General features: G+C 53.2%; 5 protein-coding genes and 2 pseudogenes across 5 annotated transcripts, besides 8 other annotated features; all 7 read left to right on the forward strand.

The window, feature by feature from the left end:
• Positions 1 to 6859: part of a sequence feature (areas not merged during assembly with more than two copies in the genome that could not be assigned to a particular haplotype) that runs on past the window's edge.
• On the forward strand, positions 826 to 3510 carry Tc00.1047053506741.100 (trans-sialidase, putative; the record flags this gene model as incomplete). Its single annotated transcript, XM_810749.1, has 1 exon — positions 826 to 3510. One exon carries the CDS (start codon positions 826 to 828, stop codon positions 3508 to 3510), a length of 2685 nt encoding a protein of 894 aa, XP_815842.1.
• On the forward strand, positions 6269 to 7399 carry Tc00.1047053506741.110 (mucin TcMUCII, putative; the record flags this gene model as incomplete). Its single annotated transcript, XM_810750.1, has 1 exon — positions 6269 to 7399. One exon carries the CDS (start codon positions 6269 to 6271, stop codon positions 7397 to 7399), a length of 1131 nt encoding a protein of 376 aa, XP_815843.1.
• Positions 6860 to 7022: a sequence feature (heterozygous, non-Esmeraldo-like haplotype).
• Positions 7023 to 7544: a sequence feature (areas merged during assembly that could not be assigned to a particular haplotype. This can correspond to areas where the two haplotypes were merged or to regions with more than two copies in the genome that were merged during assembly.).
• Positions 7545 to 20296: a sequence feature (areas not merged during assembly with more than two copies in the genome that could not be assigned to a particular haplotype).
• Positions 7663 to 7762: a sequence feature (T-rich).
• Tc00.1047053506741.120 (mucin-associated surface protein (MASP), putative) lies at positions 7937 to 9154 on the forward strand (the record flags this gene model as incomplete). The annotated part of the gene is made up of 1 exon (XM_810751.1): positions 7937 to 9154. One exon carries the CDS (start codon positions 7937 to 7939, stop codon positions 9152 to 9154), a length of 1218 nt encoding a protein of 405 aa, XP_815844.1.
• Positions 9422 to 9445: a microsatellite.
• Positions 9561 to 9586: a microsatellite.
• On the forward strand, positions 10453 to 13263 carry Tc00.1047053506741.130 (trans-sialidase, putative; the record flags this gene model as incomplete). Its single annotated transcript, XM_810752.1, has 1 exon — positions 10453 to 13263. The coding sequence occupies one exon, from the start codon at positions 10453 to 10455 to the stop codon at positions 13261 to 13263; it is 2811 nt and encodes a 936-aa protein (XP_815845.1).
• Positions 15036 to 15704, forward strand: Tc00.1047053506741.135 (annotated as a pseudogene).
• Positions 16166 to 17311, forward strand: Tc00.1047053506741.140 (mucin-associated surface protein (MASP), putative; the record flags this gene model as incomplete). The annotated part of the gene is made up of 1 exon (XM_810753.1): positions 16166 to 17311. One exon carries the CDS (start codon positions 16166 to 16168, stop codon positions 17309 to 17311), a length of 1146 nt encoding a protein of 381 aa, XP_815846.1.
• Positions 17579 to 17598: a microsatellite.
• Tc00.1047053506741.150 lies at positions 18690 to 20296 on the forward strand (annotated as a pseudogene; the record flags this gene model as incomplete).

Genomic DNA, 20296 nt, shown 5'->3' on the forward strand with positions numbered 1-20296 from the left:
CTTCTCTTTCTACCGTTGCTTTCTTTGGACTCTCTTTTGGCGCACAGCTGCTCTGCAAGTATAGAAGCTGACAAACACAGAAGCACATGCATACATACAAGGCATGTTGCACACGTTGTGGGGCGGTGTGAAAGCACGCACGCACAAGATTCTGGCTGCGGTTGCTTCTGCGAGAAGAGTTGGAGTCCGCAATTTGCCTCGTCGACGTTTTTCGGGCGTGATGTTGGCGGTGTGCTGTCAGTGAGTGGTGTGGCATTCTGGGTGCCTGGGACAATTGCGGATTGATTTGCTTCCAAAAGCTGTACCTGCCGACGTGGCACTGCCGCTGTGTATCCGTTGACGGGGGATTTTCCGGCGTGCGGACTGATGTGCGGGTGCGCTGTAGAGACAACAGCAATACGACTGCCGGCAGCGCGTGGGTGCAGCGAAGGGCGGTTGTGCTTTTTTGCATCTCGCTGGTTGTGTTTTTTGCGTGGGCGTCGTTCGGTGTCTGCCGACGCGTGAGGAATAACGACGCACCCGCTGTGGCTTTTACTACTGGTGGTGGCAGTCGCTGTGTGTTCCCGGTGCACTGTTCATCCATCTCCTGTTCCGTGTGTCTGTGTGCACGAGTTGTTGTTGTTGGGAGTGACTGCGGTGGGGATGATGGTGCCACTCACTGTGGATGGGTGGCGGTGTTCACTGTTTTACTCCTTTTTTCTCTTCTCTCTCTTTCTCACACACAAAGAAGGAAAGGAAGTAAGGCTAAACGCTAATCGCCACTGTGAAATTTGAAGGCACTGAAAGGACCAACAGCACACACAGAGCACACACACACATATTTATATGCTCTCACGTGTTGCTGCAGTGAAGGCACCCCGCACACACATCCGTCGCCGCGTGACCGGATCCAGCGGAAAGAGGAGGGAAGGAAGAGAGAGTGAGCAGCAGAGGCCCAACATGTCCCGGCGTGTGTTTACTTCCGCGGTGCTGCTCCTCCTCGTCGTGATGATGTGCTGCGGCACTGGTGTTGCTGCGGAAGCTGCGGGGCAGCCATCTCAAAAAAAGTTTGAATGGAAATTCATCACTGAGGGTGAAACTGTGGAGTCGTTGGGTGCTCCCGGTCTTCTAAAAGTGGGGAGTGACATATTTGCCGTTGCCGAGGCGCAGTGCAAGAAAGGTGAAGACATCATCTTTACTGGCATTGCATCCCAACTTCTTACGGAAACGGAGGATGTTGAACAGAAGGAAGTTATGAAGGATGCCAAAAAGAAGACACAATTTTTGGAGAAAGAAGGTTCTGAACGGAATAAAGTGGATGTGAGCCGGCCAACAATAGTTGTGAAGGAAAATGATATTTACATGATGGCTGGGACTTACAGCTCGAACCCTGCTGATGGTTGTCAGGATGGGGCTGACGTGGCTACTTTGAAACTTCTGCTGGTAAAAGGGCAAGTCAGTGATGGAGAAAACAAAAAAATTGACTGGAACGATGCTCACGCTCTACCGTGCACTTTTTTAAACCAAGAACACAAATCCTGGACGCGGCTGACTGGCGGAGGCGGATCGGGTGTCACGATGGAGGACGGTACGCTTGTGTTCCCAGTGGAAGGCGCGAGGAAGGTAAAAAAGGAGGGAGACGCAGAAAAGGATGAAAAGACCGTTTCGCTCATCACATCTACTCCGAAGGATACTAATACTTGGAAACTGTCGAAGGGGACGTCTGACGGTGGCTGCAGTGATCCCTCCGTCGTGGAGTGGGGGGAGGACAAAAAACTCATCATGATGACTGCGTGTGATGATGGCCGCCGCAGGGTGTACGAGTCCGGTGACAAGGGGGAGTCGTGGACGGAGGCACTCGGGACACTCTCGCGCGTGTGGGGCAACAAACAGGGTGAAAGTGGCGTTAGAAGCGGGTTCATCACAGCGACGATTGGCGATGGTGACAAGAAAAAAGTGATGCTCGTCACCCTGCCGGTGTATGCCAAGAAGATCAATGGAAAAGGAGAAAAGGAAAAGAGTGAACTCCATCTTTGGCTGACGGACAATACGCACATTGTTGATATTGGGTCGGTATCCGATGATGACGTTGCCGCCAGCTCCCTGTTGTACAAAAGTGGTGAGAGTGAAACTAATAATGAGGAGAATAAGGAGGAGTTGATTGCACTGTACGAGAAGAAGGGCGATGGGAAACCATCACACAGTCTTTGGTCTGTGGTCCTGACTGAGCAGCTGCAGCGGGTGAAGGAGGTGCTGGCGACGTGGAAGAAAGTGGACGACCTTTTCTCCAAGCTGTGCCCTCCTTCAAGTGATGCGAAGGATCCCTCAACTGGCGCTGCTCGCAGAGATTTTAAGGTGACGGATGGGCTGGTTGGATTTTTGTCGGACAACTTCTCTGAGAACACATGGAGGGACGAGTACCTCGGGGTGAACGCCACAGTGAAGAACAATGGTGTTGGGGGTAATAAGGCAACAAAGACTTCCGATGGTGTGAAGTTCCATGGAGCGTGGGTGGAGTGGCCTGTTGGCAGTCAGGGGGAGAATCAGCTGTACCACTTTGCGAACTACAACTTCACTCTTGTGGCGACGGTGTCCATACACGGTGAGCCGAAGGAGGGTACTATTCCTGTGATGGGAGCGAAGATGAATGATGCTGGGAATTCCATACTTTTTGGATTGTCGTACGACAACAAAGAAAAGAAGTGGCAGCTGCTGTGCGGTGGCGGAAACCCTAATGAGCTCAGCAGCACATCGGAGAAAACACACCACGTGGTAATTTTGCTACGGAACAGCAGCCAGGGCTCCGCGTATGTCGATGGTAAGCAAGTGGGTGGGGATGTGCCGTGTGCGTTGGGAAATACGGATTCGAAAGGAATCTCGCACTTCTACATTGGAGGCAGTGCAGTGAGCGCAGGGAGCAAAGGAGACGTGTCTGTGACTGTGACGAACGTCCTGCTGTACAACCGCCCGTTGAGCTCTGAAGAGGTTGGCGCCCTCAGCCCGAATAAAGACTCTATTCAACTATTGGAAGAGAATCCGTCGGAGCCTTCAACAGTTTCTTCTGATTCCGTTGTACCTCCCATCCCTCTGGTGACTGCAGCTGCTCAGAAAACCGGAACTTTGTCTACTCCTGCCGGAACACAGCTGACGGAACAGGGGCAGCCGATGGGGAGCAGTGGTGCGGGCAGTGGCGGAGCATCCACAACAGCAGTGTCCACTGTCAGTACTTCCTCAGCAGAAGAGGAGTCCGTATTGCAGGTGACGTCAGGAACGTCTCCCGATGGAACTCAATCTGTGGGTGGCGGTTCTACTGCTGTTGGCGAGCCAACGATGGAGACAAGAGAAGGAGGAACGAATGGGCAGGAGGAGGAGGTTAATACACAGGTCAGGGAAGTAAATGCCACGGCACTCAGCAGCAACCTCGGAAATGTGTCGCAGGGGAATAACACCGATGCTGGCAAAATGCGTGGGAGCGGACTGCTGCCATCGCTGCTTCTTCTGTTGGGACTGTGGGTGTTTGCGGCTCTCTGAGGAGTGACTGGCTGCCGCGTGGAACACTTTCGACCTCCCCTGCACCGACACACACACCTGGCAATGAATTTCTCTTCCTAAATAACTTTTATTTACTTCTCTCCCTGTTTGCTTTGCTGTGCGTTTTTAAGTTTTTTGTTCTGTTGCGCGAGTCCATGTGTGTGTCTTTTTTTCAAAATTCTTTTCTTTCTTTTAAATTGCTTTTGTTTTCATCTCTCACTCCCCCATTCCTCTTTTCTTTTTTTGCTTTTGGGGCAATCACTATGGACGTTTTTTCTTTTCTACTCTTCCCTCTTTTTAAATTGTTTCTTCTGCGCTCTTCCTGTGAGGGGTGCCGTGTGTTTCCCGCCCAACTGCTCCACTCGCACACCCACCGACACGCTCATGACGACGGCCCTGTGCGCCTCGCCTGCTGCACGCATGAGGAGGGGCCGCAACGAACGGCACGCTGAGGGAGCCGTGACGTGTGGGCGTGCGACGAGGGCCTGTGGGGCGGAGCACACATTTCTTTCCCTCTTGTTTTGTTTTTATTGCGGCCAGGGCGGGCAGACACCCGCAGCGCCACACACACAGCCACACCCTGCCGCCGTGTTTTTATTTAAGGATTTGTTTTGCTTTGCGTGTTTATTTCATGCGGTGGCGCACCCTTCGGTGTCGGCCTCGCGAGCATTTCTCTCCCCTCCGATGATTTCTTTTTTTCTTTTGCTGCGCTCACTCTCCCGATGGAGAGACGTGACTCTCATCATTTCTGCGTGCTTCTCTCAGTTCCCACACACACGAGTGACTGTGCTCTGCGGGCCGCACTCACGCGCCGATGGGAGGGCTGAGGGGAGCAGCAACACGCAGATGACCCCATGAAATATAAACGATGTGCGGACACATGGAGGGTCAGACGGCTGAAGCACACGTAACCATCTTTTTAATTTTATTTTGCTGGCAAAATACATACAGACGGTTTGGTGTGGCCACACGGCTGCCAGCGATTTTTTTCTTATTTTGTGTGGAACAGTAATGGACGATTTATTTTTCATTTATAATTATTTTGTGTGATGGGGTTTATATAAGACGAAGGGGACTTTTTTTTTTTTTCAATAAATATTTTGTGAATTGCCACCGCTTGGGCTGCAGTGCAGTCATGAGTTTGAGCGGTCTTCTTGTTGTTGTTTCCGTCATGCGTCTCCGCTGTACATTTTTGTGCGTCTCTCCGCATACTCTGCTTCCTCTTTTCTACGTCTTTGCTTTGTGTTGCTGCAGGCACACACAACCACACACACACACACAAGTTGCACATTGCAGTGGATTTGAATGCTTCTTTTGTAGTGCATGCTGGCAGTTGCGTGTGGCGGCTGTTGTCTTCTTCCGTGGCCATGAGGAGGAGAGAGGGAGCGCGCAGCCCGAGTCTATTTTCCTGTGGGTGTGATGCACCGCGTGTGACTGCGCTGAGTTGGGCTCCGTGTCCCATTGAGGGCGGGATGGCAGGAAGTTTTGTGCCGCGTCATGGATGGATGAGGGTTCGCTTGCTCCGTGTGCGTTGTGTGGTGGCCGCGGGGTTTTGGCCATTTCCCTGGGGCTGCGGGAATGAGCTGGGGGAGATGGTGGTGGATGTCTTCTTCTCCTGCATGGTGGGTGGCTGCTGGCGTTGTGTGCCTTCCTTGCGTGGATGCCGTCTCGTGGTGTGTGAACTGTGCGGCTGGGCCTGCTGCCCTCTCCTCATGTTGTCTGCGCTCTCTCGCTGTATCCGCTGTGCTCCGTCCCTCTCCCTCTCGTTCCATTCTTTCCGTCTCACCGATCGGCTGACTGACACCAGCGACTCCACTGCGGGCGATGATGACTGCGATGGTGACGGTGCGGCGCCGTGTTGGTCCCTGCGCTCTTGTGCTGCTGCTGCTCGTCCGTGTGCGTGACGGCGACAGGAGACGATAATGATGATAACAGCAGTCCTCCCAGCCCTGAGCTAGGGAAACCGGATCCTACAGGAATACGCCTGGTGCATTACAGCCATATTGTGGGGAGACCGGTGGGCCACAGATAGAGAGTGGGAGAGACAGTGAGGAGGGTTTGTGAAGTCCAGGACCTTCTTTCCAAAGGAAGCAGGCACAGCCATCACTGGACAGACACGAGTTCCGCCAGAGACACTGAGTTCGGCTAGCGATGCTCCATAGCCAGCAGGTTTGGCAACTCGGTCTCCGCACACACACAAGTTGCGACCGGTATGTCAGATGCACAAAATAAAAGGCGCAGCAAAAAACACGAGGTGATGAGAATCATAAGGCACAGACATCAAATCAGAAGATCAAAATGCCAAATACGACCACCGCACCGGAGGCACCAAGTAATACGACCGTGAATACAGAGGCGCCAACCACGACGACCACCACCCGCGCACCGTTACGTCTTTGCGTAATCGACGGCAGCCTCAGCAGCTCTGCGTGGGTGTGTGCCCCGCGTTGCTTCCCGCATCCGTCACGTTGAACGCATGACAGACACGCTCATATGCATGCTCACTGGAGTCTTGGGTTTGTCATCTTTTTTTAAATTTTTTGCTTGTTTCTTAAAATTTTGACCTGCAGGATATTATGTGAGTTTTGCAATCGTGCTGATTCCATGTGTCTCATGGTTTGTTCTCTGCTACTTCTGCTGTTGCTGCCATTTGTTGCTGTGCGGTGGCTGTGCGTGATGTAGCGGCCGTGTCTCTCTTTTTGTTTTCACATGCTATTGCAGGTTGGCTTCAAAGCGTTAAGTGGCTAAACTGTTTGTGATGATGACTGGCCGTTTGCTCTGCGTCCTGTTGGTACCTTCACTGATGTGCTGTTTCTTGTGCGTGTGTGCAACAGCTGCTGCGACGGAGGTGCGTGTGCGGCCTGCTGGTGATGGCGCGGTGACTGCTGGGCACATGTGGGCAGTGATGGCTGCGGAAAGTGAGCCCGTGGTCGATGGCTCTGAACGAAAGGTGAATGTGAACTCCGAAGAAAATGACAATCAGGAAGACGAGGAAAACGAGGAAAACGAGGAAGACGAGGAGGGTGGGGGAAGCAAAGTGGGTGATGGTCCTACGCCCACGCCCCCTGAAACATTCACTCCTACGACGAGGAAGGATCAATCCAGCAGCGATCAACTTCGAATTATCACTTCCAATCCTTCTGACGCTGGTGACGTGTCCGATTCCCAGACCTATGCAAGTGGACAGGAGTCTTTGAGCGGAGGGCCCGCTGCAGGCACAACATCCCCACTCCCCAACTCATCTCAGCAGGCAGCAGGTGGAGTGCATGCTGGAGGTGGGAGTTCCTCCCAGGGCATTCAGGCTTCAGGACAAACCGTCATGGGACTGTCACTGGTGTCAGAGACGGCGAAGGTAACACCGCAAGGCGGTGGAGGAGGAGGACCCGGAGCGCAACACGAAGCCGAACACACCACAAAAGATGGCGGTGATAACCCCCTGGGAAAAAACGGCAATGGAAAGGGAGAGCCACCAGCGGGATCGCAAACTGCACCACGACCCAGCAGTGGCGGGAGTGCTAATGTCGCACCGAATCCCGCTGTCTCCATTCCACTGCCCCCAGAGCCAAAGCCAACAAGTGAGGCAACCGGTACGGGAGAATCTCCACATCCGACCGATAGTGCACAGACACAAAGTATGAGGACCGATACTACACCAAGCACGGCACAGACTCAAAATTCGCCGAACAGTAAAGCACAGGAACCAGAAGCAGAAATCACTACAACAGAGGCACCAAGTACTACGGCCATGAATACAGAGGCGCCAACCACGACGACGACCCGCGCACCGTCACGTCTTCGCGAATTCGACGGCAGCCTCAGCAGCTCTGCGTGGGTGTGTGCTCCGCTGCTGCTCGCTGTATCCGCGCTGGCGTACACCACCCTTTGCTGAAGAATTGTGTGTAAGGTGTGCGTGCCAGCACTCAATCACGGGGACATGTGCATTTCCACTGTGGTGCGATGTATAAAGTATGAGTAATTATGATGATTGTGCTTTGCTTTGTTTGTTTCCCCTACCCTCATGTGTGCTCCGCGTTCTTCATCTCTTCCGTCACGTTGATTGCGTCGCAAACACACTCACGACACGCGCACGACTGTTTGCGAGGACGCACTGATGAGGGTAGGCGCATGCGCGTTGGAGCAATTCGGAGCAGCTCTTTGTTTTTTTTTTTGTGTGTGTTTTTGCTGTTTTACTTCATTGCTGCTTGATTCCTTTTGTTTTGTTTTGATTGTTTTGAGTATTTTTCTTTTTGTTAAAATTTGGCAGGGTGTTGTGCATTTTTTGAAATTTCGTTGCTTTGATATTTCCCATGAAATGCTTGCTGCTGCAGCTGGTGTTTTTTACTGTTCCTTGTCTCTCATTTTGCTTTCACTCTCTGTTGACGGGGATTTAGTTTGTGCTGAAGGCTGCACGCAAGTGACAGGAGTGATGGCGATGATGATGGCTGGCCGTGTGCTGCTGGCGTGTGCCCTCTGCGTGCTGTGGTGCGGTGCGATTTTTGGACACGCGATGGACGATTACTGCAGTGAGGGTGGAGGGAACGGTTTGAGGCACACGAGTAATGGTGGAGATGACGGCGTGTCTCTAAAGGCGGACTGCGGGTTGTTAGCCACTCGAATGGCATTAATAAAGGCGGTTGAAGCTGGGGACGACGGTATAGATGAAAATGGTAATGCCGTATTGGAAAATAAGGACAAATCACAGCATGGTAGTGTCTTGGCTGGTACTGGGGGCAATGAAACGCCTGGTCAAAAGGGAGTGAAAGGTGCCGCAGGTGCAGGATTACCACCCTCGCCGTCTGGGCCTGGAGGATCAGATACAGAAGAACAGAGGCAGCCAGAACAGTTGGATACAAAAGGAAAAGAGGCAGGAGGTAAGAGGGATGAAAAGGGCGGCAAGGCAACTGAGTCCCAACAACAAAGAGCTGATCAATCTTCTTCATCTGGCAGCGACGGCCCTCAGGGTGGCAAAGAACCCAATTTGAAAGAAAAATCCGAGAGTACTGAATCCTCCGTTGACACGCCGACACAAGAAGATGAAGTTGAAGCGGAAGAAACAAGTGTGTCAGAAGAAGAAACCGGAGGAGACGAAGAAAACAACAATAATGTGGCACTCACAGTGACAAGTGAAAGTCAAGCGAAACTGAAAGGAACACAAACAGCAACACCACCAACACTACCAACAACGCAAGTGAATGAACGGTCCCGCACTGAGGATTTAGGACACGTGCAACTGCCAAAAGGCGTCCAAAGCGACATTGAGTCAAACTACAATTCACAAACTGAGGGCGCTGCCCCCATCACAGCCAATCAACACAATGAGCCATCTGCCGACCATGCAGGATCCAGGCCACTATCACCCACGGCAAACGGTGATGCCGCCAATAATGATTCTGACAAAAGCACTGAAGAGGGCATCCCGAACAGTGATCCAGCAGCCGATGGTGCAGGGACAGCAGAAGAAAAACAAAATGAAAATAAAGAATCCAATCCGAAAGAAACACCAGTGACGGCCACAGCCATGAAAACTACAACGGCGACGACTGGCGACAGTGACAGCAGCACCGCGGTCTCGCAGACCACCTCCCCTCTTTTGCCTCTTCTTGTTGTTGCGTGTGCGGCTGCTGCTGCGGTGGTGGCCGCGTGAGAGTGAGGGAGAGAGAGCCATGCACCGCCCGCACACACACTCGTCCTTCACTCACTCTCTCTGTGTGTCCCCTTGCATGGTCTCTCGCCCTCACCTCATCCCACGAGGCACACACATAATGTGCCCATTGTATATATTGCATGCACACCCATGCAGGCCCGTTGGTGCACTCTTTTGCACGACACGCACCGCTGCCGTCCTGCCTGGCTGCATGGGCGGAGCACCATAACTGTTTCTGTTTTGTTTTTATTGCATTGAGTGGGCGACCTCTCTCTCTCTCTCTCTCTCCCTGTGTGTGTGTTTTGCTTTACTGGAGCAATGAGAGTGTGTGCGCTGGTCGTCCCACGCTTCGGCTTTTTGTTTTGTTTTTCATTGTTTTGTGGTTGAGAGCACCCATTCCGCGGGCTGCGTGTGTGTGTGTGTGTGTGTGTGATGATATGAGTAATTTGCGTGTGTGCTATCTGCCTCTCTCTGCCGTTGCTTTCTTCTGACTCTCTTGTGGCGCACAGCTGCTCTGCAATTATAGGCGCTGCCAAACACACAAGCACATGCATACATACAAGCCATGTTGCACACGTTGTGGGGCGGTGTGAAAGCACGCACGCACAAGATTCTGGCTGCGGTTGCTTCTGCGAGAAGAGTTGGAGTCCGCAATTTGCCTCGTCGACGTTTTTCGGGCGTGATGTTGGCGGTGTGCTGTCAGTGAGTGGTGTGGCATTCTGGGTGCCTGGGACAATTGCGGATTGATTTGCTTCCAAAAGCTGTACCTGCCGACGTGTCACTGCCGCTGTGTATCCGTTGACGGGGGATTTTCCGGCGTGCGGAGTGATGTGCGGGTGCGCTGTAGAGACAACAGCAATACGACTGCCGGCAGCGCATGGGTGCTGCGAGAGGCGGTTGTGCTTTTTTGCATCTCGCTGGTTGTGTTTTTTGCGTGGGCGTCGTTCGGTGTCTGCCGACATGTGACGAATAACGACACACACGCCGTGGCTCCTGCTGCTGGTGGTGGTGACCATCGCTGTGTGTTCCCGGTGCACTGTTCATCCATCTCCTGTTCCGTGTGTCTGTGTGCACGAGTTGTTGTTGTTGGGAGTGACTGCGGCGGGGATGACGGTGCCGCCTACTGTAGGTGTCGGTGCTTATTCTTTCATCCCTTTTTATTGGCCTGTTTTTTTTTCATTTCTCTCTTTCTCACACACAAAGAAGGAAAACGAACATTAATCGCTACTGTGAAATTTTAAAACACTGAAAGGACAAACAACAACACACACACACACCGCCCACACACACATATTTATATGCTCTCACGTGTTGCTGCAGTGAAGGCACCCCGCACACACAACCGTCGCCGCGTGACCGGATCCAGCGGAAGGAGGAGGAAAGGAAGAGAGAGTGAGCCGCAGAGGTCCAACATGTCCCGGCGTGTGTTTACTTCCGCGGCGCTGCTCCTATTTGTCGTGATGATGTGCTGCTGCAGTGGAACTGTGACTGCACAAGCTGTGGAGCAAGAGTCAATTGATCCAAATTATAAATGGAAGGACGTCAAGGATGAGGAGGGTGTAACTGTGGAGTCGTTGGGTGTTCCCGGCCTTCTAAAAGTGGGGAGTGACGTATTTGCCGTCGCCGAGGCGAAGAACACGAAGAAGGAGGGTCAAGGCAGCTTTACTGGCATTGCATCCCAACTTCTCACGGAAACAGTGGAAAAAAAGGATAACACACCGGTGGAAGTAATGAATGATGCCAACACGAAGACACAAGTACTGGAGAAAAGCACTTCCCCAAACAGGAAAGTAGACGTGAGCCGACCAACAACAGTCGTGAAGGGAAATGTTATTTACATGCTTGTTGGGAAATACAGCTCTGCAGATGTTGGTGAGAAGAGCGGAGCAAATGACGGGGGATTATTGCTGGTGAAAGGGGAAGTCAGTGAGGAAAGTGGTGGTGGCAAAAGAATCAAATGGAGCGATAATGACGGTGTCTCGCGGATTTCTGTTGGCGAACAACGACAATATTGGTCACGGCTGATTGGCGGCGGTGGATTGGGTGTTCACACGGATGACGGCACGCTTGTGTTCCCAGTGGAAGGCACGAAGAAGGGTGAAGCACCAAAGGATGAAAAGGCCGTTTCGTTGCTCATATACTCCTCTGATAACGCTGCGAGTTGGACGCTGTCGAAGGAGGTTCCTGACGGTGGCTGCAGTGATCCCTCCGTCGTGGAGTGGGGGGAGGACAAAAAACTCATCATGATGACTGCGTGTGATGATGGCCGCCGCAGGGTGTACGAGTCCGGTGACAAGGGGGAGTCGTGGACGGAGGCACTCGGGACACTCTCGCGCGTGTGGAGCAAAAAGGGTGAAAAGGCCGTCAGAAGCGGGTTCATCACAGCGACGATTGACGGTGTTGAAGATAACAGAAATGTGATGCTCGTCACTCTGCCGGTATATTCCGAGAAGGCTGATAAAGGAGGCAGTGGAAAGAGTGAACTCCATCTTTGGCTGACGGACAATACGCACATTGTTTATATTGGGCCGGTATCCGGGAAGGACGGCAACGTTGCCGCCAGCTCCCTGTTGTACAGAAGTGCTGGAAATGGAGATAATAAGGAGCAGAAGGAGGAGTTGATTGCGCTGTACGAGAAGAAGAAGGGCGATGGGAAACCATCACACAGTCTTTGGTCTGTGCTCCTGACTGAGCAGCTGCAGCGTGTGAAGGATGTGCTGGCGACGTGGAAGACAGTGGACGACCTTGTCTCCGAGCTGTGCCCTTCTGAGAATGCTAAGAAGGATGCCCCAACTGAAAATGCCTGCAGTCCTACTGATAAGATCACGGCTGGGCTGGTTGGCTTTTTGTCCGGCAACTTCTCTGAGAACACATGGAGGGACGAGTACCTCGGGGTGAACGCCACGGTGAAGAACAATGATGATGGGGGTAAGAAGGCAACATTGCATGAAGGCAGTGTGAAGTTCCAGGGAGCGTGGGCGGAGTGGCCTGTTGGCAAGCAGGGGGAGAATCAGCTGTACCACTTTGCGAACTACAACTTCACTCTTGTGGCGACGGTGTCCATCGACGGTGAGCCGACGGAGGAGGGTTCTCCCATTCCTTTGATGGGTGTGAAGATGGATGGCGATAAGAATCCCGTATTTCTGGGACTGTCGTACAACAAGAAAAAAAAATGGATATTGCTGTGCGGTGGCGAAAACCCTAAGGAGCACAGCAACACTTGGGAGAAAGATACAACACATCAGGTGGTGCTTATGCTACAGAACGGCACCCAAGGCTCCGTGTACGTCGATGGTCAGCGTGTGGGTGGGGGTGAAGCGTGTGCATTGGAGAATAAGGATTCAAAAGAGATATCACAGTTCTACATTGGAGGGGGCGAACGCAGTGCAGGCGGCGCAGGGAGACAAGAAGACGTGTCTGTGACCGTGTCGAATGTCCTGCTGTACAACCGCCCGTTGAGTACTGCGGAGATTGGCGCCCTCAACCCGAATAAAGTCCTCATTCCACCTGTGGTATCTGACAATGCCCAAGGAACCCTGTCGCAGTCCTCTCCTGCCGGGCAACCGCCGTCGGGGCCTAAATTGTTGAATGGAAATGAGGGTGTGGGCGGTGGCAGCACGTCCACATCAGCACCGTCCACTGTAACGACTTCCTTAGGAAAAGAGCAATCCGTAATTCAGCTGCCTTCAGGAACATCTTCCGGTGGAAACAAAAATGTGGATGTCGCTTCTCCATCCGATGGTGATCCAATGGTGGGAGCGGAAGCTGGAGGTGCGGTGCAGGGAGACACACCACCCCAAACTCCTGTGGATACCCCCGACAAAGCAGATCCAAACGCTCCTGCCGCTACGGACGTGGCTCAAGTTGACCCCGCAGATACAACTGAGGTTGGTGCGCGCTCTGGTGAGAATGGGGAGACGGTGGGAGGGACGGATGGGCAGAAACGGGAGGACATCCATGCACAGGACGGCGAAGTAAAGGCTGCGGCACTCAGCAGCAGCCTCGGAAATTTGTCGCAGAGGAATAACAGCGATGCCGGCACTGTGCGTGGGAGCGGACTGCTGCCATTGTTTCTTCTGTTGGGACTGTGGGTGTTTTTGGCTCTGTGAGGAGTGACTGGCTGTTGCGTGGGACAATTGCGACCTTCCCTGCACAAAAAATACACGTGATAATTTATTTCCCTTCTCAAATAGCATTTATTTTATTCCCTGTTTGCTTTGCGTTTTGTTTTTGTTTTTACTTTTTATTTCTAATCTCTCACTCCCCCATTCCTCTTTTCTTTTTTTGCTTTTGGGGCAATCACTATGGACGTTTCTTTCTTTTCTACTCTTCCCTCTTTTAATTGTTTCTTCTGCACTCTTCCTGTGAGGGGTGCCGCGTGTTTCCCGCCCAACTGCTCCACTCGCACACCCACCGACACGCTCATGACGACGGCCCTGTGCGCCTCGCCTGCTGCACGCATGAGGAGGGGCCGCGACGAACGGCGCGCTGAGGAGCCGTGACGTGTGGGCGTGCGGCGAGGGCCTGTGGGGCGGAGCACACATTTCTTTTCCTCTTGTTTTGTTGCGGCCAGGGCGGGCAGACACCCGCAGCGCCACACACACAGCCACACCCTGCCACCGTGTTTTTATTTAAGGATTTGTTTTTGCTTTGCGTGTTTATTTCGTGCGGTGGCGCACCCTTCGGTGTCGGCCTCGTGAGCATTTCTCTCCCCTCCGATGATTTCTTTTTCTTTTGCTGCGCTCACTCTCCCGATGGAGAGACGCGACTCCCGTCATGTCTGCGTGCTTCTCTCAGTCCCCACACACACACGAGTGACTGAGCTCTGCGGGCCGCACTCACACGCCGATGGGAGGGCTGAGGGGAGCAGCAACACGCAGATGACCCCATGAAATATAAACGATGTGCGGACACACATGGAGGGTCAGACGGTTGAACCACACGTAACCATCTTTTTAATTTCTTTTGTGGGCAAAATACATACAGACGGTTTGGTGTGGCCACACGGCAGCCAGGCGATTTTTCTTTTTTTTACTTTTTAATTTGTGTGGAACAGTAATGGACGATTTCTTTTTCATTTATAATTATTTTGTGTGATGGGGTTTATATAAGACGAAGGGGGACGTTTTTTTGTTTTAAATAAATATTTTGTGAATTGCCACTGCTTGGGCTGCAGTGCAGTCATGAGTTTGAGCGGTCTTCTTGTTGTTTCCGTTATGCGTCTCCGCTGTACATTTTGTGCGTGTGTCCGCATACTCTGCTCCCTCTTTTCTACGTCTTTGCCTTGTGTTGCTGCAGGCACACACAACCACACACACACACACAAGATGCACATTGCAGTGGACTTGAATGCTTCTTTTGTAGTGCATGCTGGCAGTTGCGTGTGGCGGCTGTTGTCTTCTTCCGTGGCCATGAGGAGGAGGGAGGAGAGAGGGAGCGCGCACCCCGAGTCTATTTTCCTGTGGGTGTGATGCACCGCGTGTGACTGCGCTGAGTTGGGCTCCGTGTCCCATTGAGGGCGGGATGGCAGGAAATTTTTGTGCCGCGTTATGGATGGATGAGGGTTCGCTTGCTCCGTGTGCGTTGTGTGGTGGGCGCGGGGTTGTGGCCATTTCCCTGGGGCTGCGGGAATGAGCTGGGGGAGATGGTGGTGGATGTCTTCTCCTCCTGCATGGTGGGTGGCTGCTGGCGTTGTGTGCCTTCCTTGCGTGGATGCCGTCTCGTGGTGTGTGAACTGTGCGGCTGGGCCTGCTGCCCTCTCCTCATGTTGTCTGCGCTCTCTCGCTGTATCCGCTGTGCTCCGTCCCTCTCCCTCTCGTTCCATTCTTTTCCTTTTCGTCTCACCGATCGGCTGACTGACTCCAGCGACTCCACTACGGGCGATGATGACTGCGATGGTGACGGTGCGGCGCCGTGTTGGTCCCTGCGCTCTTGTGCTGCTGCTGCTCGTCCGTGTGCGTGACGGCGACAGGAGACGATAATGATGATAACAGCAGTCCTCCCAGCCCTGAGCTAGGGAAACCAGATCCTACAGAAAAATATGCCTGGTGCATTACAGCCATATGGTGGGGAGACCGGTGGGCCACAGACAGAGAGTGGGAGAGACAGTGAGGAGGGTTTGAGAATTCCAGGACCTTCTTTCCAAAGGAAGCAGGTACAGCCATCACTGGACAGACACGAGTTCCGCCAGAGACAATACGTTCGGCTAGCGACAATCCAGAGCCACCAGGTTTGGCAACTCAGTCTCCACACACGCACAGGGTGCGACCGGTATGTCAGATGCACAAAATAAAAGGCGCAGCAAAAAACACGAGGTGATGAGAATCATAAGGCACAGACATCAAATCAGAAGATCAAAATGCCAAATACGACCACCGCACCGGAGGCACCAAGTAATACGACCGTGAATGCAGAGGCGCCAACCACAACGACGACCACCCGCGCACCGTTACGTCTTCGCGTAATCGACGGCAGCCTCAGCAGCTCTGCGTGGGTGTGTGCTCCGCTGCTGCTCGCCGTATCCGCGCTGGCGTACACCACCCTTTGCTGAAGAATTGTGTGTAAGCTGTGCGTGCCAGCACTCAGCCACGAGTATTTGTGCGCTTCCGCTGTGGTGCGATGTATAAAGTAAGAGTAATTATGGTGGTCGTGTTTTGCTTCATTTGCTTTAGCTGCCGTACTGTGTGCTCCGCGTTGCTTCCCACATCCGTCACGCTGAACGCATCCCGGCCGCACTCATATGCATGCGCACTAGGGTCTTGTTTTTTTTTTTTATTAGTGTTCTTTGTTGCTTTTTAAGCTTCTGGTTTGCGGGGCGGTGTGCAAGTTCTGCAATTGTACTGATTCCATCTGTTTCATGGTTTGTTCTCTGCTACTTCTGCTGTTGCTGCCATTTGTTGCTGTGCGGTGGCTGTGTGTGGTGTAGCGGTGGCTTTTCTTTTTTTGCTTTCACTCTGCGTTCACGTGTTGTTAGTTTGTGCTGAAGCCTACACGCAAGTGACAGCAGTGACGATGATGATTGGCCGTGTGCTGCTGGTGTGTGCCCTCTGCGTGCTGTGGTGCGGTGCGGTGTTTGGACACGCGATGGACGATTACTGCAGTGAGGGTGGAGGGAACGGTTTGAGGCACACGAGTAATGGTGGAGATGACGGCGTGTCTCTAAAGGCGGACTGCGGGTTGTTATCCGCTCGAATGGCATTAATAAAGGCGGTTGAGGCTGCGGAAGCTGGACAAGATGAACAAGAATTGAGTGGTGATACAAAACCACAGGGGAGTTTGAAGAAGCCATTACCTAATAATACGGAGGGCAGTCCAGCGCCTGGTGCGGGAGGAAGTGATGTCGCAGTTCAACCACCAGCAGCAGTAACGCTGGAGCACGAAGGTTCAGATACAGGAGGACAGCAGGTGACGCTGCCTAACGTGGTGGATACAAATGGTGGAAAAAAAGGAGATGATAAGAATGGAAGTGAACTTGAACCCGAAGAAATAGGAGCTGGTCAATCTTCATCATCATCATCTGGAGGCGCTGGCACTTTGGGTGGTAAAGGACTCCCCTCGAAACAAACTTCCAAGAGTAATGAACCCTCCAACGGCACGCCGACACAAGAAGAGGATGCAGGAAATCATCGAATTACACCTCACAGTCGTGATGCAGAGGCGGAAGAAGAACACGAAGTAAAAAAAGAAAACTTAAGTCATGAGGCACCAACAGAGACACGTGGAAGTCCAGCCAACGACGCAGGAATACAAACGGCAACACCATCGCCACCACCAGCAACAATGAATGAACCGTCCAGCACTGAGGATTTACCACCCGTGCAAGCGCTACAACGCGTCCAAGACGACCATGCGGAATCAAGGCCACCATCACACACGGCAAACGGTGATGCCGCCAATAATGAAGCTGACAATAGCACTGAAGAGGGCATCCCCAACAATGATCCAGCAGCTGATGGTGCAGGGACAGCAGAGGGTAAACAAAATGAAAATAAAGAAGCCAATCCGAAAGAAACACCAGTCGAAGCCACAGCCACGAAAAATACAACGGCGACGACTGGCGACAGTGACGGCGGCACCGCGGTCTCCCACACCACCTCCCCTCTTTTGCTTCTTCCTGTTATTGCGTGTGCGGCTGCGGCTGCTGTGGTGGTCGCGTGAGAGTGAGGGAGAGAGAGCCGTGCACCGCCCGCACACACACTCGTCCTTCACTCACACTCTGTGTGTGTCCCCTTGCATGGACTCTCGCCCTCACCTCACCCCACGAAGCACACACATAATGTGCCCATTGTATATATTGCATGCACACCCATGCAGGCCCGTTGGTGCACTCTTTTGCACGACACGCACCGCTGCCGTCCTGCCTGGCTGCATGGGCGGAGCACCGTAACTGTTTCTGTTTTGTTTTTATTGCATTGAGTGGGCGACCTCTCTCTCTCTCTCTCTCTTCCTGTGTGTGTGTTTTGCTTTACGGGAGCAATGAGAGTGTGTGCGCTGGTCGTCCCACGCTTCGGCTTTTTGTTTTGTTTTTCATTGTTTTGTGGTTGAGAGCACCCATTCCGCGGGCTGCGTGTGTGTGTTTGTGTGTGATGATATGAGTAATTTGCCTGTGTGCTATCTGCCTCTCTCTGCCGTTGCTTTTTTCTGACTCTCTTGTGGCGCACAGCTGCTCTGCAATTATAGGCGCTGCCAAACACAAAAGCACACACAAATGCACACACACGCCATGCCGCACACAAGTGGGCTGTCCCTGCACTGCTAGAGGAGCTCTCGGCGCGCTTTGGAATGTCGCAGCGGGCACCGTTGGACTCGGTGCATTGGCGCCTGTGGCTGCCTATGGCGACGACCCGATCCGCTCTGTTGGAAAAGCCGGCGTGGTCGTGGGGCGGCGGGAGAGCAACGGCGGACACGGTGACCTCTACGCAGTGAGTTCACAGTAACTTCCTTGGCCAGTGGCAGTGCGGATGGAACTGTCATAATGATCGCACCGCCGGCATTCTTGTTGTCAAGTTCCCCGAAATGAGAGCGGTGAAAGAAGGTCCGTCCGCATGACGCTTTGCATCTCCGCCTCAGGGCTGCGCATGGCAATTTGGGTTGCCGTGCGGTGATGCCACAGGGTATGATCTGCTGGGAGAGCGCGCTGTGCGATGCTCCTGCACCTGTGACTGGTGCTGTGCCGTTGGCGGATGTTGAGTGGCCGTTCACACAAATATTGCGACACCACGAGGAGAGCAGACCAAACACTCCGCGTGCAGGGAGCGTTGCGGCTGGTGAGGACTCTGTGCGACGGTGATGAATGCTCAGTCGACGACGGATTGACGGATTGTCCCTTTGATTTAGTCGGTGCGCATGCGGTGTGTATGGCCGCCACTGTGGTTTCCCGTTACTCCGCTGCTTGTGCCGCTTTCTGACGCACCACTGGCAATAAATCGTTTTATTTCTTTTCTTTCTCTTTTTCCTTTGTCTCTCCTCCCGCATCCACGCTGCACTGCTACTGCTGCTGCTCACACGAAACCAAGAAATGCATTTTTTTCAGGCCATGCGCCAGCCTCGCCATGCCACGCCGCCACTTCCATTGCTGGTGTTGCTGCTGACGTGCTGCGCCAGTGGGTGCGTTGCCGCTGTACTCGCCACACAATACCGCTGTGGGTTTGAAGTGATGATGAGGAGGAACGGCCCGCTGTTGACTGCGGTGGTGCGTGAGGTGCCGCGCAAGGGACAGGGCGCGATGCAGGCGTACACCGTCGCCACACAGGATGACGACAGTGGCTGGGAGCCGATCCGCATGGCGGTTTACACGGAGGATCTGGAGAGGCACGAACAAGAGGAAGTACTGCGAAGAGGGAGAGGATGAGTGCTACAATGCGTTGGGGCAAAGGGTGTCATGCAAAGCAGAGCATTTCTTGACGGAAGAAAAGACACAATTGTACACTGGAAATATTCTCCCTGGTGCCGTCAAACTCCACACTGAGCGGCTAATTGTGAAATCCACAGGCGGGACGATAACTGTACCGAGGGCTATGAATGGACCGTGCAGCCACTTTACGGTTCCTACCAGGCACAAGAGTGACTGTGTGCCGAATGCAGATTTTATCATCTGCGCTACTGCTAGGCCATCAGGCACGGATAGCAGGGCTGTGTGGGCGGCCGCGTGTAACACATGGGGAGATCTTCGCCCCTCCATTGGCGCCATGAACTTTGATCCAAAGTACATGACTGACACGGCGTGGAGCGTTCGCGTTGCCGCACACGAAATTGCGCATGCTCTTGGGTTCAGTAAAGATAGTATTGAAGGAAACAGCATCGAAACTACAAGGAAAATTGTGCGTGGGAAGCACCGCAGGATGGTGGCAGGGAAGCACGTTCGGGAGAAGACGAAAGCGCACTTTGGTTGTGAGTCTCTCGAGGGCATGGAGCTGGAGGACGAAGGTAGCACTCGGGAAAAAGAGATCCCTCACTGGAAGGGACGCCACGCGCGGGACGAGCTGATGGCTCCCACAGTTGGTGCCGGCTACTACACGGCACTGACGATGGCGGTGTTCGCGGATATGGGATACTACCGCGTGAATTGGAGCATGGCGGAGCCGATGAGCTGGGGCAGAAGCTCTGGCTGCGACTTCCTGGTCAACAAGTGCAATACAACCGATAGTCTTGCCGCCAAGTATCCTCACATGTTCTGCGATGCTAAAGACACAGAGACGCTTCGCTGCACCTCCGACCGCCGTCACGTTGGGACGTGCACCGCAAGCATTGTTGAAGACAAGGGGATTCCTGCGGATAAGGACGTTTGCCCTGTTGTATCTTCGGAATTTCACGAAATATCGTCTGGGACAACGTACAGGACGTGCTCGGACGAAAATGTGGATTATCTCCGTGGGTCGCTGACTGGCGGTGGCTCGTGGTGCCTGGACGCGGAATTACTGGAGACGAAGGACGATGATGGCCATAAAAGCGTTAAGGGAGTGTGCGCGCAGGTGTTGTGTGATGGGGGCACAGTGAAGGTGAAGTACCTCGGCAGCAGTGTTTTTCAGCCTTGCCCTGAGGACACTGACATCCCAGTGACGTTGAAATATTTTCAGAAAGATGGGAAAATCAATTGCCCCACGTACGGCGAGGTGTGCACCATTGCCGCGAAAGGCAGCAGTC

The sequence above is a fragment of the Trypanosoma cruzi genome, genomic scaffold, assembly GCF_000209065.1.
Source record: "Trypanosoma cruzi strain CL Brener 1047053517039 genomic scaffold, whole genome shotgun sequence".
NCBI classification, from domain to species: Eukaryota; Euglenozoa; class Kinetoplastea; order Trypanosomatida; family Trypanosomatidae; genus Trypanosoma; species Trypanosoma cruzi.